Genomic DNA, 14,802 nt, shown 5'->3' on the forward strand with positions numbered 1-14,802 from the left:
GCGCAGGCCACGAGGGGGAACGGATCCCTGGAGGCCACGAGGGAGAACGGATCCCTGGAGGACTCTACCAGCGGGGGTGTTCCCCCGATTTTGGTGCAGGAACCAAGCACCCAGAGCCAGGGAGCAGGAACCACGCCGCCCCCGAAGCACACCCGAGCAGGCCGGGGTTCTCTCCGGAGTTTATCCTGTTCATGCATACCGCTTATCTGCAGGGGCTGGAAGCACCTGTGGGACCCCCCCCCCTCCTAAGATCCCTCGGATGTCGCCCTCGACGCCGGCCCCCCCCCAACCCTCCGGGAGTGGGGGCCTCCCGCCTTCCTACCCGGGTCCGATCCACGCCCGCGGCAGTGGGGGCGGTGTCAGACCCAGCGGGACATGGACTTGACCTCCCGGACGGGGGACAAGGGGACGGCACACAGGAGGGGGATGATCCGCGTACCCTACGCCTCTTCCAGAGGGAAGAGCTGGACGACCTCATCCCGCAGATCATCCAAGAATTAGATTTGGATCCGCCACCAGACCCGCCTGCCCCAGTAGCTCCCGCTGTCATCACTTCTTCAAGGAAGGGAGATCCTGTCCTGGCGGCACTCCGGCCGAGGGCTCGGGCTTTTCCCATTCATGACTCGTTTTTACAACTTCTCACCAGGGAATGGGACACCCCGGAGGCCTCCCTGAAGAGCAGCCGGGCTATGGAAAAGCTGTACCCACTCCCCGAAGATTTTCTGGACCTCATCAAGGTCCCAAAGGTGGACTCCGCAGTGTCGGCGGTCACGAAGAGGACGACTATCCCAGTGACGGGAGGTGCGGCGTTGCGGGACACACAGGATCGTAAGTTGGAAGTTTTCCTTAAGCGGGTTTTCGAGGTCTCCGCTCTGGGTATGCGGGCGGTGATGTGCAGTTCGCTTGCCCAGTGGGCTAGTCTCCTTTGGGTGCAACAACTCCTCACGTCTCAGAACCTGCCGTCCGATGAGGCTGCCCAGGCAGATCGGCTAGAAGCCGCAGTGGCGTATGGGGCGGACGCCTCGTACGACCTTTTTCGGGTCCTCGCAAGATCCATGGTTTCGGTAGTGGCAGCACGACGACTACTGTGGCTACGCAATTGGGCGTCTGATACGTCCTCTAAGTCCAGTCTGGGCTCTCTTCCCTTCAGGGGCAAGTTCCTCTTCGGGGAGGATTTGGACCAGATCATCAAGTCCCTGGGGTAGAACGCTGTTCATCGGCTGCCGGAGGATAGGTTTCGACCATCCAGAGCGTTTTCTTCTTCTCGGACCAGAGCCAGAGCGCAACGGCGCTACAGGGGCTACAGACAGACGGGCTCCCGGCCATCCGCCCCCAGGTCTCAGCCCTGGTTGCGCGCCTTCCGCGGGCATCGGCCCGCACGCACTACTCCCGGAACCGGGAACCCCTATACCAAGTCTTCACAATGATGCCAGTCTCGCCCACTCCCCTATCCCCAGGATTGGGGACCGACTAACGTATTTCTAAGCGGAGTGGGCACGGATCACCTCGGACCAGTGGGTCCTGGATACCATAAAACACGGCTACGCATTGGAATTTGTCCGCCCCCCGCAGGGAAGGTTCATCTTTTCCCCCTGTGGCTCGGACCTCAAGAGAGGAGCGGTGCAGCTGACTCTGGACAGACTCCGGGAGATAGGCGCTACTCGGGCCACTATTCCATCTATTTCGTCGTACCAAAGAAGGACGGTTCCTTCCGGCCTATCCTAGTCCTCAAGGAAGTCAACAAATCCCTTCGAGTCGTTCGGTTCCGCATGGAAACGCTCCGGTCAGTGATTGCGGCAGGTGCATCGGGGGGAGTTCCTCGCCTCCCTGGACTTAACGGAGGCCTACCTGCACATTCCCATCCGCCCGGACCACCACAGTTTCCTTCGTTTCAAAATTCTGGACCAGCATTTTCAGTTCACGGCTCTCGCGTTTGGATTGGCGCCGGCGCTGCACACCTTCACCAAGATCATGGTAGTTGTGGCGGCAGCTCTCCGGAAGGAGGGCATCCTGGTTCATCCTTATCTGGACGATTGGCTCCTCCGGGCGAAGTCATTCGATCATGGACGCTCAGCGGTGACCCGAGTAGTACGGTTTCTACATTCCCTGGGATGGGTAGTGAACTTCTCCAAGAGCTCCCTCATGCCCTCGCAACGCTTGGGTTTTTTTTGGGGGCAACTTTCGACACCCTACTGGGCAAAGTTTTTCTGCGCCAGGACAAAGCTCAATCCTTGCGGGATCACACACGACGGTCCTCTGCGTTACCAGAGCCCACCTCCTGGGACTACCTGCAACTCCTGGGAGTGATGGGGTCCACCATCGACCTTGTACCTTGGGCTTTCGCGCACCTCAGGACCTTACAGTGGGCGCTCTTCTCCCGTTGGAAACCAGTATTGCAGGACTATCAGATGATTCTCCCGCTCCCACAGAATGCCAGGGACAGTCTGGGCTGGTGGTTGGATCCGCCGAACCTGGCCCGTGGCATGTCCCTCGATCTGCCAAATTGGGTGGTGGTGACCACCTATGCCAGTCTAGCAGGCTGGGGTGCAGTCTGCGATCGAAGCGCCACGCAGGGGACGTGGTCCACGGTGGAGGCGCAGTGGTCAATCAACCGTCTGGAAACCAGAGCGGTCCGGCTAGCTCTGCGACATTTCCTCCCGCTTCTTCGGAACCGAGAAGTCAGAATCCTATCGGACAACGCTACCACCGTGGTCTACATCAACCGACAAGGAGGCACGCGCAGCCCGCAGGTCGCGCTCGAGGCGGCGCTGCTGATGCAATGGGCGGAGCGTCATCTCGTCCGGCTAGCGGCCTCGCACGTCGCCGGTGTGGACAACGTCCAGGCGGACTTCCTCAGTCGTCAACTGCTGGACCCGGAGAGTGGTCTCTCTCCGACAAAGCAATGCAACTTCTCGTCCATCGGTGGGGGGCCCCCCACTTGGATCTGATGGCGTCCGCTCTCAACGCCAAGGCTCCACGCTTCTTCAGTCGCCGGAGAGAGCGCGGAGGGAGTGGATGCCCTGGTCCTCCCGTGGCCGCCATATCTTTCTTTTCCACCATGGCCCCTGGTGGGCAGGATGCTCCGCAGAATAGAAAGCCATCAGGGGACCGTAGTTTTCGTCACCCCAGAATGGCCCAGGCGACCCTGGTTTGCGGACCTGCTACAGCTGGTGATCGACGGGCCAATCAGGCTGGGGCACCTCCCCCAGCTCCTACATCAGGGCCCGGTATTTTTCGAGCAGGCAGAATTCTTCTGTCTTGCAGCCTGGCTTTTGAGAGGCGCCGCCTCCGGCGTCGGGGCTACCTGGAGGCGGTAGTATCCACGCTATTGCGGGCACGAAAGACATCGGCCTATGTTCGAGTCTGGAAGGTGTTCGAGCTGTGGTGTACCAGCCAGGCCACGAGACCCGCTAAGGCTTCTGTACCTCAGATCCTTCAGTTTCTACAGGCGGGGGTGGAAAAAGGGCTCACCTATAATTCACTACGGGTTCAGGTGGCCGCCCTTGGTTCGCTGTTGAGCGATGGGGGCTCTCTTCTACAGCATCCTGACATTGCTCGTTTTCTCAAGGGTGTCAAGCATATGCGTCCTCCTTTACGGGACCCTTGTCCCTCCTGGAGTCTTAACCTTGTGCTTTGCTCCCTGTCGGGACCACCGTTCGAGCCGCTGCGCAGCGCAACGATAAAGGATCTACTCTCAAGACTGTATTTCTTGTGACCATCTGTTCCGCTCGACGCATCTCGGAGATGCAGGCTCTGTTGTGTAGAGAGCCCTATCTCCGTTTCTCCGACTCTGGAGTTTCGCTTCGCACCGTTCCCTCCTTCCTTCCGAAGGTGGTTTCTGTATTCCATCTGAACCAGACGGTGGAGTTGCTGTCCTTCTCTTCCTCAGAGCCGAAGTCTCTCCGTCTCTTGAATGTCAAGCGCACTCTGCGCCTCTATCTGGAGGCTACAAATGAGTTCTGAACCTCTGACCATCTCTTTGTACTCTGGGCCGGTCCTAAGAAGGGGTCTCAGGCCTCGAAGACTACCATTGCCAGATGGCTGAAGGCCGGCATTGCTGCTTCTTACATTGGGGCGGGTCGGACTCCCCCACCCGGAATCGTAGCGCATTCTACACGTTCTCAGGCGGCTTCCTGGGCGGAGGTTCGCTCGGTATCCTCGCAGGAAATTTGTAGGGCAGCCACCTGGAAATCGTTACACACGTTCTCGAGGCACTATCGTCTGCACCTCGCCTCTTCGGTCTCTGGACACTTTGGCGAGCAGGTTCTCCGAGCAGGCCTCGCAGGACCCCACCCGATTTAGGGAAGCTTGGGTACATCCCACTGTCTGGACTGATCCAGGTACGTACAGGGAAAAGAAAATTATTATTTACCTGCTAATTTTCGTTCCTGTAGTACCATGGATCAGTCCAGACGCCCACCGCGTTTGGGTTCTTGATCCTGCTCAGCTCTGCGCTGCTTCTTGCTCGCAGTGTTCTGTGTCTTCACAGTTGTTTCTTTTCGCTGTTTTTCACAGCTCCCTACAAGTTGGTAGGATGTTTGCAGTTACTTGTTGCGGTTACAATTGTTTTCATTATCTGTTTCCACAAACTTGATCCTTCGGGGGTTTCTACTCGGGCTTTGATATACTCGATACTGAACTCCTGCAGAGGGGGTAGTAGTATATATGGATACGCCCCCTCAAAGCTTGTGCTGACTCCATCTGCTGGATTGGGGACATAACCCACTGTCTGGACTGATCCATGGTACTACAGGAACGAAAATTAGCAGGTAAATAATAATTTTCTTTTACATTGTCCACCCTCCAAAATTCAGGTACCATAGCTGATTTTAATGATAGATTACAGATCAATAAAGTAGGTCTGCAATTTCATTTTTCAGTTCTTTCAGTGCTCTGGGATGTATACCATCTGATCCAGGTGATTTGCTACTCTTTAGCTTGTCAATTTGCCGAAGTTTACTGAGATTTGTTTCATTTCCTCTGAATCATCACCTTTAAATATCACTTCTGGAATGGGTATCTGCCTTATATCCTCCTCAGTAAAATCTGAAGCAAAGAAATTGTTTAATCTCTTGTCTATTATCTTGTTTTCTGTTAGTGCATCTTTTATCCCTCGATTATCTAATGGTCCAACTGACTCCCTCACAGCTTTTTGCTTCAAATGTACCTGAAAACGTTTTTATTATGAATTTTTGCTTTTTCAGCAAGCTTCTTTTCAAATTCTGTCTTAGCCTTCCTTACCAGTGTTTCACATCTAACTTGCCAGTGCTTATGCTATTTCCTGTTTTATTCTTTTGGATTCCTTTTCCATTTTTTGAAAGATGTTCTTTTTGCTATAATAGCCTCTCTCATATCACCTTTAAGCCATGCTGGCATTCATTTGGTTTTCCCTACCCTTTTTTTAATGCGTGGAATACATCTGGTCTGGGCTTCCAAGTTGATATTCCTTATCCTTCTGCTCCACCATTCAAAAACATGAGGGTTTAGGGCCCTCATCCAGCAATTGGAGGCAGAGAACACCTGACTGGTGGAGCAGAAGTAAAGGAAAGGAAATGATCAGGTAAGTCTTAATTTCTCCTTCTTGAACAACACCCATGCTTGATGTAAAGTTTTAACCATTGCAGTTGCTTCTTTCATTTTTTCCTAACCATTTTTCTCATAATTTCTCTTTTGAAAATTTAGGGCCGGATTTTAAAACACCTATGCATGCCGGGCCAATTTTCAAAGGCCCAGCCACTTGCGTAATCCCCTGGGACATGTGTAAGTTCCGGGGTTGCTGAAAGAGGCGGTCTGGGGGCAGGGCAGGGCTAGAGGGGCCCGGCAAAGCGGCCATTTGCCGCTGTGCCGGGGGATCGCGTGCCAGCAGGGTGTCGGTGCACGCAACTTGCGCCTGCTCAAAGCAGACGCAAAAGGTAGGTTAAAGCTATTGGGAGGGGATAGGGATAGGGGGAGGGCAGGATAAGGGAAGGGAGGTCAGGCTAGGGGGATTGGGAAGTTCCCTCCCAGTCCGCTCCTTAATTGGAGCGGACTGGGAGGGAACTGGGGAAGGCCGGGATGCGTCACCGCCCATATTTGCAAAAATCCTCCCCCCCCCCTTCCACGCGCCGACCTGGCATTTTATAACATGCGTGCGTCAGCACACGCATGTTATAAAATCGCGTGTCCATGTGTGCGTGCCGGGTAGCATGCGCACATGGACGCGCGTGCATGTTCTTTTAAAATCTACCCCTAAATGTTATTGCAGTAGCTTTCCTTAATGTCCTCCCTCCAGTCATCAAGTCAGATTCGATCACTATTGCCAGGTGGCCCAACGTTGATACATCTTGCACCAATCGTGTGTTGATCTAAGGGTTTGATCTAAAATAACTCCCTCTCTTGTTGGTTCTTATTTCTGTCATTTATTTCATCTGGAAACTTTACTTCCTTGGGATGTCCTGATATGTCACTTACTTAGTCAGTGCCTGGTTAATTGAAATCATCCATTATTACTGTGTTGCTAATTTTGTTAGCTTCCCTAATTTCAGTATCTTTTTGTTCATTCTGCTCAGATGGATGGTAATACACCCTCACTACTGTTTTATTCCCTTTTTCACCTGGAATTTCTATCCATAAGGTTTTCACACCACATTTTGGTCTTTTGACTCAATGCTCTCTTTAACATAAAGTGCCACCCCTCCACCAGTTGATCCATCCTATCATTTCGATATAATTTGTACCCTGGTGTAGCACTGTCCCATTGGTTATCCTCCTTCCACAAGGTCTCTGAGGTGCCAGTGCTATAACTCTAACTCCCCCATCTTATTTTTTAGACTTCTAGCATTTTCATACAGACATTTCAAAGTATGTTTTTTGTTTCCATTAACAATCAGCTCATCAGTTGACAGGGGGAATTTGGGATTTTTTAGCTTTAGCTGCTCTTTACTTAAAGGTATTTTGACTATTTTAGCATTTATGAGGTCTAATTCCAGAAAAAGAGTTCCAGAATTGCTTTGAAAGATGGACCAGGCATTGGCGTCAGTGCATAGCTTCCCAATGGGAGTACTTTGAAGGTGACCGTAGTGATATTCAGCAATAAGATATGTAGCACTTTTTCTAGGATGAGTTCATGAACGTAATTGTTAGACCTGGTAAATGCTAAAATAGTCAAAATGCCTTTAAGAAAAGAGCAGCTAGAGCTAAGAGATCCCAAATTACCCCTGTCAACTGATGAGCAGATTGTTAATGGAATGTTTTCGTCAGTTCTGCTCGTTATTGGCCGCCCTGACCTCTCTCAATCAGTGACGCTTTCTCTCCCTTCAGAAAAACGTTTTCTTCATGGCATTATCCCTATAAACTTGGACTAACATGTCCCTGATTTCACTTCCACTCTTGCCAAGATTAACAAGAAATTTAATGTTTGTTCGTTGCTCTAATTTAAGCTCCAACATTTTCGCGACGGCACACAAAAACATACAACAACAATAATGAACGCCACTCAGCAAGACAGCGCCACACGTCAACACAAACATAGCTGTGAGACATTGATATATCAAGGTTATGAAACCTTTCCGAGCTGTTTGTACAGTGCTGTCAATGTAAGTGCACGGTGGCAAGTTCACAAACTTAATTGTCAGACCGTATTTCAACCTCTCTACCAGGATGCCCTAATTTTCCTGTTCTCCTAGTATCCTTCAAGGATACATTTCTCCAAACCATGCGCTTGAGTGACTTTCGGCTTTCCCCCATCATCTAGTTTAAAAGCTGTGCTATCTCCTTTTTAAAGGTTAGTTCCAGCAGTCTGCCCATTCTTTCAGAAAAAGCCCCTCCTTTCCCAAAATGATGCCCAGTTCCTAACAAACTTAAAACCCTCTTCCTTGCACCATCGTCTCATCCACGCATTGAGACTCCGGAGCTCTGCCTGCCTCTGGGGACCTGCACGTGGAACAGGGAGCATTTCAGAGAATGCCACCCTGGAGGTTCTGGATTTAAGCTTTCCACCTAAAATCCTAAATCTAGCCTCCAGACCTCACTCCTGCACCTTCCTATGTCATTGGTACCCACATGTACGATGACAGTCTGCTCCACCTCTGCATTTTCTAAACTCTTATGTAGGAGGTACGTAAGGTCTGCTACCTTCACACCAGCCAGGCAAGTTACCAAACAATTCTCACTCCCACCTACATTCCTAATGATCAAATCACCCACTATAGCAGCCGTCCTAACCCTTCCCTCTTCTCTGCTTATCCTGGGTTTTACTGCTCATTCCCAACAGCTAAGAATCCTCTGAGAAAGGCATCATATAGGGGAAGGAGAGGATTCAGTAGGAGAGAGATGGAATGAGAATACAGGATGGATTGGAGAATGCAGGGGGAGGCAGATGAGATGGGTGAGAGTAGGGGTGGTGGAGTGAGAGACAGTGGGAGTTTGTGGTGTGAAAGGTGACTTGAGGGAATCCTTCCTTTTCCCGTCAGGTATCCCATCATCCTGTCCATTGAGGACCACTGCAGCGTGGTGCAGCAGAGAAACATGGCTTCCCAATTCAAGAAGGTCTTCGGAGACATGTTACTGACAAAACCCGTGGACATCAACGCCGATGAGCTGCCGTCTCCCACACAGCTGAGGAAGAAAATCCTGATTAAGGTACTGTTCTGGGGGAGTCTGAATCTTAATGTCTGCCATTCACGTAGCAAGGGAGGAAGATCCCGAGGAGAGCCCCAGCCTGTGTCCCCCGTCTCCGCACAGTAGTGGAGCACAGACGTGAGATGCTGTTAGGCTTTGCAAGCAGAGTTTCTCTTCCATACCCTACAGATTCCCTGGAGTTCTCCATTCCTCCTGCTTCTTCCCGTTCCTCGCAGAGACTTTAGCTGGGGGGACGGGGTGCTGGAAGACCAGCGACGTTTCCGGGCTTGTATATGTGCTCCTACACTGCTCTCTGCAGAGACGTCTTCATAGCCAGAACGAACTGGGAACTGAGTGGTTGAAAGGTCACAGTGTCGCTTGGACGCCGGTTCAGGTTATAGCGGAAGTGTTCACCACACTGAGGCTTCCGTCAGATTCAGACGAATCTGTGAGTTCTGCTCCACCGCGTGTCATTAACTTGTGATGAGGACACAAGGAAGAGTCCCAGCCTAGGGTGAGCATAGACCACTGGCGAACGTCTCTCATGACCTGGGTGCAGTTCTGGGTTATAGGTTGCCAGATCTGCCAAGACTGATTGATGGGGACAGAGTCGTTCCCTGAGGACGGTGGAGCTGTCCAGCTTTAAAAGGTCTGATGAGGGATCTTTTTAAAGGGGGTAGAGAAAGGCCAAGTTATAGACTCCCCCATGGCAAACTACAGTAACAGAAGGCTCAGCAGAAAAGGACAGGATAAAATGAAAATTGGTGCACTTGGTGGTAGTTGAAAACAACACAAATCAAATCAAACAAGTTCAACCTTTTGCGCGCTGGTGCACACTCGCACCCAAATGAGCCGCGCATCCCCGGCGCGCGACGTCTCCAGCATCGGCGGCAGGAGCGACAAACACCAGGGAGGCTTTTAAGACACGAACTGTGGGAGACTGCCCAGGATGTTTCTGTTCCTAAAGTAGCAAGTGGCAGGTACGCAGGGTCAAGACATACATGGGTATCTTGCATCTGCTGTTTGTGGGGAGGTAAAATAATGCTCATATGTGAAAACCAAAAAGGCGACGGGCTGTTCTCCTCCCTCGACCTAAACGCAGCCAAAAAGCCGCCAGAAGCACCTGTGCTGTGTACCCTGCCCGCGTGTACTTCGGGTTTTTTATCTGGTACCCTGGCCCTCTATGAGGGGTAAAAGGGTTTTCTGAAACCTGCCCACCCTAAATGAAGGTAAAAGTATGAGTGAAGGATAAATATCACAAACGTATTATCCCCACAGGAAAAGCAGCTGGGATAGGAAGAGGATTAGTTCGGGGGAGGCAACAACGCATATTATTTTGCATTTTGAAACCTCTGTGCATTGGTTTTCTAGGAGAAAGCAGTCTTAAAACAAGCTGCTGAAAATCTCTGCGGGTGCTTTTTCCAGCGCAGGTTTTGAAAGGGAAGGTACAAGTGTAATTTCAATTTAAAAACTGATATAAAATCTGCCATTAAAAAATATCTGCAACTACCCGCACAGAGGATCCTTAGCTGTGGGGGAGTGAGGGGTAAAGCCTGGGATAAACACAGAGGATCCTTAGCTGTGGGGGAGTGAGGGGTAAAGCCTGGGATAAGCACAGAGGATCCTTAGCTGTGGGGGAGTGAGGGGTAAAGCCTGGGATAAGCACAGAGGATCCTTAGCTGTGGGGGAGTGAGGGGTAAAGCCTGGGATAAGCACAGAGGATCCTTAGCTGTGGGGGAGTGAGAGGTAAAGCCTGGGATAAGCACAGAGGATCCTTAGCTGTGGGGGAGTGAGGGGTAAAGCCTGGGATAAGCACAGAGGATCCTTAGCTGTGGGGGAGTGAGAGGTAAAGCCTGGGATAAGCACAGAGGATCCTTAGCTGTGAGGGGTAAAGCCTGGGATAAGCACAGAGGATCCTTAGCTGTGGGGGAGTGAGAGGTAAATCCTGGGATAAGCACAGAGGATCCTTAGCTGGGAGGGAGTGAGAGGTAAAGCCTGGGATAAGCACAGAGGATCCTTAGCTGTGGGGGAGTGAGGGGTAAAGCCTGAGATAAGCACAGAGGATCCTTAGCTGTGGGGGAGTGAGAGGTAAAGCCTGGGATAAGCACAGAGGATCCTTAGCTGTGAGGGGTAAAGCCTGGGATAAGCACAGAGGATCCTTAGCTGTGGGGGAGTGAGAGGTAAAGCCTGGGATAAGCACAGAGGATCCTTAGCTGGGAGGGAGTGAGGGGTAAAGCCTGGGATAAGCACAGAGGATCCTTAGCTGTGGGGGAGTGAGGGGTAAAGCCTGGGATAAGCACAGAGGATCCTTAGCTGTGGGGGAGTGAGGGGTAAAGCCTGGGATAAGCACAGAGGATCCTTAGCTGTGGGGGAGTGAGGGGTAAAGCCTGGGATAAGCACAGAGGATCCTTAGCTGTGAGGGAGTGAGGGATAAAGCCTGGGATAAGCACAGAGGATCCTTAGCTGTGGGGGAGTGAGGGTAAAGCCTGGGATAAGCACAGAGGATCCTTAGCTGTGAGGGGTAAAGCCTGGGATAAGCACAGAGGATCCTTAGCTGTGGGGGAGTGAGAGGTAAAGCCTGGGATAAGCACAGAGGATCCTTAGCTGTGGGGGAGTGAGGGGTAAAGCCTGGGATAAGCACAGAGGATCCTTAGCTGTGGGGGAGTGAGGGGTAAAGCCTGGGATAAGCACAGAGGATCCTTAGCTGTGAGGGGTAAAGCCTGGGATAAGCACAGAGGATCCTTAGCTGTGGGGGAGTGAGGGGTAAAGCCTGGGATAAGCACAGAGGATCCTTAGCTGTGGGGGAGTGAGGGGTAAAGCCTGGGATAAGCACAGAGGATCCTTAGCTGTGGGGGAGTAGAGGTAAAGCCTGGGATAAGCACAGAGGATCCTTAGCTGTGGGGGAGTGAGGGGTAAAGCCTGGGATAAGCACAGAGGATCCTTAGCTGTGGGGGAGTGAGGGGTAAAGCCTGGGATAAGCACAGAGGATCCTTAGCTGTGGGGGAGTGAGAGGTAAAGCCTGGGATAAGCACAGAGGATCCTTAGCTGTGGGGGAGTGAGGGGTAAATCCTGGGATAAGCACAGAGGATCCTTAGCTGGGAGGGAGTGAGGGGTAAAGCCTGGGATAAGCACAGAGGATCCTTAGCTGTGGGGGAGTGAGGGGTAAAGCCTGGGATAAGCACAGAGGATCCTTAGCTGTGGGGGAGTGAGGGGTAAAGCCTGGGATAAGCACAGAGGATCCTTAGCTGTGGGGGAGTGAGGGGTAAAGCCTGGGATAAGCACAGAGGATCCTTAGCTGTGAGGGAGTGAGGGATAAAGCCTGGGATAAGCACAGAGGATCCTTAGCTGTGGGGGAGTGAGGGGTAAAGCCTGGGATAAGCACAGAGGATCCTTAGCTGTGAGGGGTAAAGCCTGGGATAAGCACAGAGGATCCTTAGCTGTGGGGGAGTGAGAGGTAAAGCCTGGGATAAGCACAGAGGATCCTTAGCTGTGAGGGGTAAAGCCTGGGATAAGCACAGAGGATCCTTAGCTGTGGGGGAGTGAGGGGTAAAGCCTGGGATAAGCACAGAGGATCCTTAGCTGTGGGGGAGTGAGAGGTAAAGCCTGGGATAAGCACAGAGGATCCTTAGCTGTGGGGGAGTGAGGGGTAAATCCTGGGATAAGCACAGAGGATCCTTAGCTGTGGGGGAGTGAGAGGTAAAGCCTGGGATAAGCACAGAGGATCCTTAGCTGTGGGGGAGTGAGAGGTAAAGCCTGGGATACGCACAGAGGATCCTTAGTTGTGGGGGAGTGAGGGGTAAGGCCTGGGATAAGCACAGAGGATCCTTAGCTGTGGGGGAGTGAGGGGTAAAGCCTGGGATAAGCACAGAGGATCCTTAGCTGTGGGGGAGTGAGGGGTAAAGCCTGGGATACGCACAGAGGATCCTTAGTTGTGGGGGAGTGAGGGGTAAAGCCTGGGATAAGCACAGAGGATCCTTAGCTGTGGGGGAGTGAGGGGTAAAGCCTGGGATAAGCACAGAGGATCCTTAGCTGTGAGGGAGTGAGGGGTAAAGCCTGGGATAAGCACAGAGGATCCTTAGCTGTGAGGGAGTGAGGGGTAAAGCCTGGGATACGCACAGAGGATCCTTAGTTGTGGGGGAGTGAGGGGTAAGGCCTGGGATAAGCACAGAGGATCCTTAGCTGTGGGGGAGTGAGGGGTAAAGCCTGGGATAAGCACAGAGGATCCTTAGCTGTGGGGGAGTGAGGGGTAAAGTCTGGGATAAGCACAAAGGATCCTTAGCTGTGGGGGGAGTGAGGGGTAAAGCCTGGGATAAGCACAGAGGATCCTTAGCTGTGGGGGAGTGAGGGGTAAAGCCTGGGATAAGCACAGAGGATCCTTAGCTGTGGGGGAGTGAGGGGTAAAGCCTGGGATAAGCACAGAGGATCCTTAGCTGTGGGGGAGTGAGGGGTAAAGCCTGGGATAAGCACAGAGGATCCTTAGCTGTGGGGGATTGAGGGGTAAAGCCTGGGATAAGCACAGAGGATCCTTAGCTGTGAGGGAGTGAGAGGTAAAGCCTGGGATAAGCACAGAGGATCCTTAGCTGTGGGGGAGTGAGGGGTAAAGCCTGGGATAAGCACAGAGGATCCTTAGCTGTGAGGGAGTGAGGGGTAAAGCCTGGGATAAGCACAGAGGATCCTTAGCTGTGGGGGAGTGAGGGGTAAAGCCTGGGATAAGCACAGAGGATCCTTAGCTGTGAGGGAGTGAGGGGTAAAGCCTGGGATAAGCACAGAGGATCCTTAGCTGTGAGGGAGTGAGAGGTAAAGCCTGGGATAAGCACAGAGGATCCTTAGTTGTGGGGGAGTGAGGGGTAAAGTCTGGGATAAGCACAAAGGATCCTTAGCTGTGGGGGAGTGAGGGGTAAAGCCTGGGATAAGCACAGAGGATCCTTAGCTGTGGGGGAGTGAGGGGTAAAAGCCTGGGATAAGCACAGAGGATCCTTAGCTGTGAGGGGTAAAGCCTGGGATAAGCACAGAGGGTCCTTAGCTGTGGGGGAGTGAGGGGTAAAGCCTGGGATAAGCACAGAGGATCTTTAGCTGTGAGGGAGTAAGGGGTAAAGCCTGGGATAAGCACAGAGGATCCTTAGCTGTGAGGGAGTGAGAGGTAAAGCCTGGGATAAGCACAGAGGATCCTTAGCTGTGAGGGAGTGAGAGGTAAAGCCTGGGATAAGCACAGAGGATCCTTAGTTGTGGGGGAGTGAGGGGTAAAGTCTGGGATAAGCACAAAGGATCCTTAGCTGTGGGGGAGTGAGGGGTAAAGCCTGGGATAAGCACAGAGGATCCTTAGCTGTGGGGGAGTGAGGGGTAAAGCCTGGGATAAGCACAGAGGATCCTTAGCTGTGAGGGGTAAAGCCTGGGATAAGCACAGAGGGTCCTTAGCTGTGGGGGAGTGAGGGGTAAAGCCTGGGATAAGCACAGAGGATCCTTAGCTGTGAGGGAGTGAGGATAAAGCCTGGGATAAGCACAGAGGATCTTTAGCTGTGAGGGAGTGAGGGGTAAAGCCTGGGATAAGCACAGAGGATCTTTAGCTGTGAGGCAGTGAGGGGTAAAGCCTGGGATAAGCACAGAGGATCTTTAGCTGTGAGGGAGTGAGGGGTAAAGCCTGGGATAAGCACAGAGGATCTTTAGCTGTGGTCAGTGGTAAGGGGTAAATCCTATTGAGGACTGATGGCAAAGCTGAAGATCAACCATGACAATTAGCATTACATCAGGATGGACTAGATGTCTTGTTGCTCTGAGTTTCTAGGTTTCCATGACTTTGCACAAGTTTTGGTTAAATAAGAGAGAGTGAGAAGAAAATAGAGTAAGTCTGTGTATGTTTGTGCTAAGTTTTATTTCTCTTCTCCAGTGCTGAGTACGGTGATTGCACTTTACTAATCTCTGTGTTTTGGCTCTGTGTCTCAGCACAAGAAGCTGGTTGAAGGGAACCTTTATGAGGAAGTCTCTACTGCAAGCTACTCAGAAAATGACATCAGTAACTCCATCAAAAATGGCATCCTCTATCTCGAAGACCCCATCGACCACGTATGTGCTTCTGTGCATGGTAGCGTTAGTGTCTGCGTGTTCTTGTCTAGATGTGTGCATTTGCTATGATTTTGTATATATGTGTAAGAATAGGACCCGTGGCTGCTTTTCTCCATCCCCAGGGCAGTGGAGAAGTTCACCAGC

At 51.9% G+C, this 14,802-nt stretch overlaps 1 protein-coding gene across 2 annotated transcripts in view; it reads left to right on the forward strand.

Moving 5' to 3' along the window:
- LOC115085779 (1-phosphatidylinositol 4,5-bisphosphate phosphodiesterase gamma-1-like) overlaps positions 1 to 14,802 on the forward strand; it is a 306,356-nt gene that overhangs the window by 176,765 nt on the left and 114,789 nt on the right. For both annotated transcript variants that reach the window (XM_029592182.1, XM_029592181.1), the window contains exons 13-14: positions 8,451 to 8,619; positions 14,539 to 14,658. In XM_029592182.1, coding sequence (XP_029448042.1) covers positions 8,451 to 8,619; positions 14,539 to 14,658 — 289 coding nt within the window. The remainder of the gene's footprint in view (positions 1 to 8,450; positions 8,620 to 14,538; positions 14,659 to 14,802) is intronic.

Source organism: Rhinatrema bivittatum, chromosome 2 (assembly GCF_901001135.1).
Source record: "Rhinatrema bivittatum chromosome 2, aRhiBiv1.1, whole genome shotgun sequence".
In the NCBI taxonomy this organism is placed as follows: Eukaryota; Metazoa; Chordata; class Amphibia; order Gymnophiona; family Rhinatrematidae; genus Rhinatrema; species Rhinatrema bivittatum.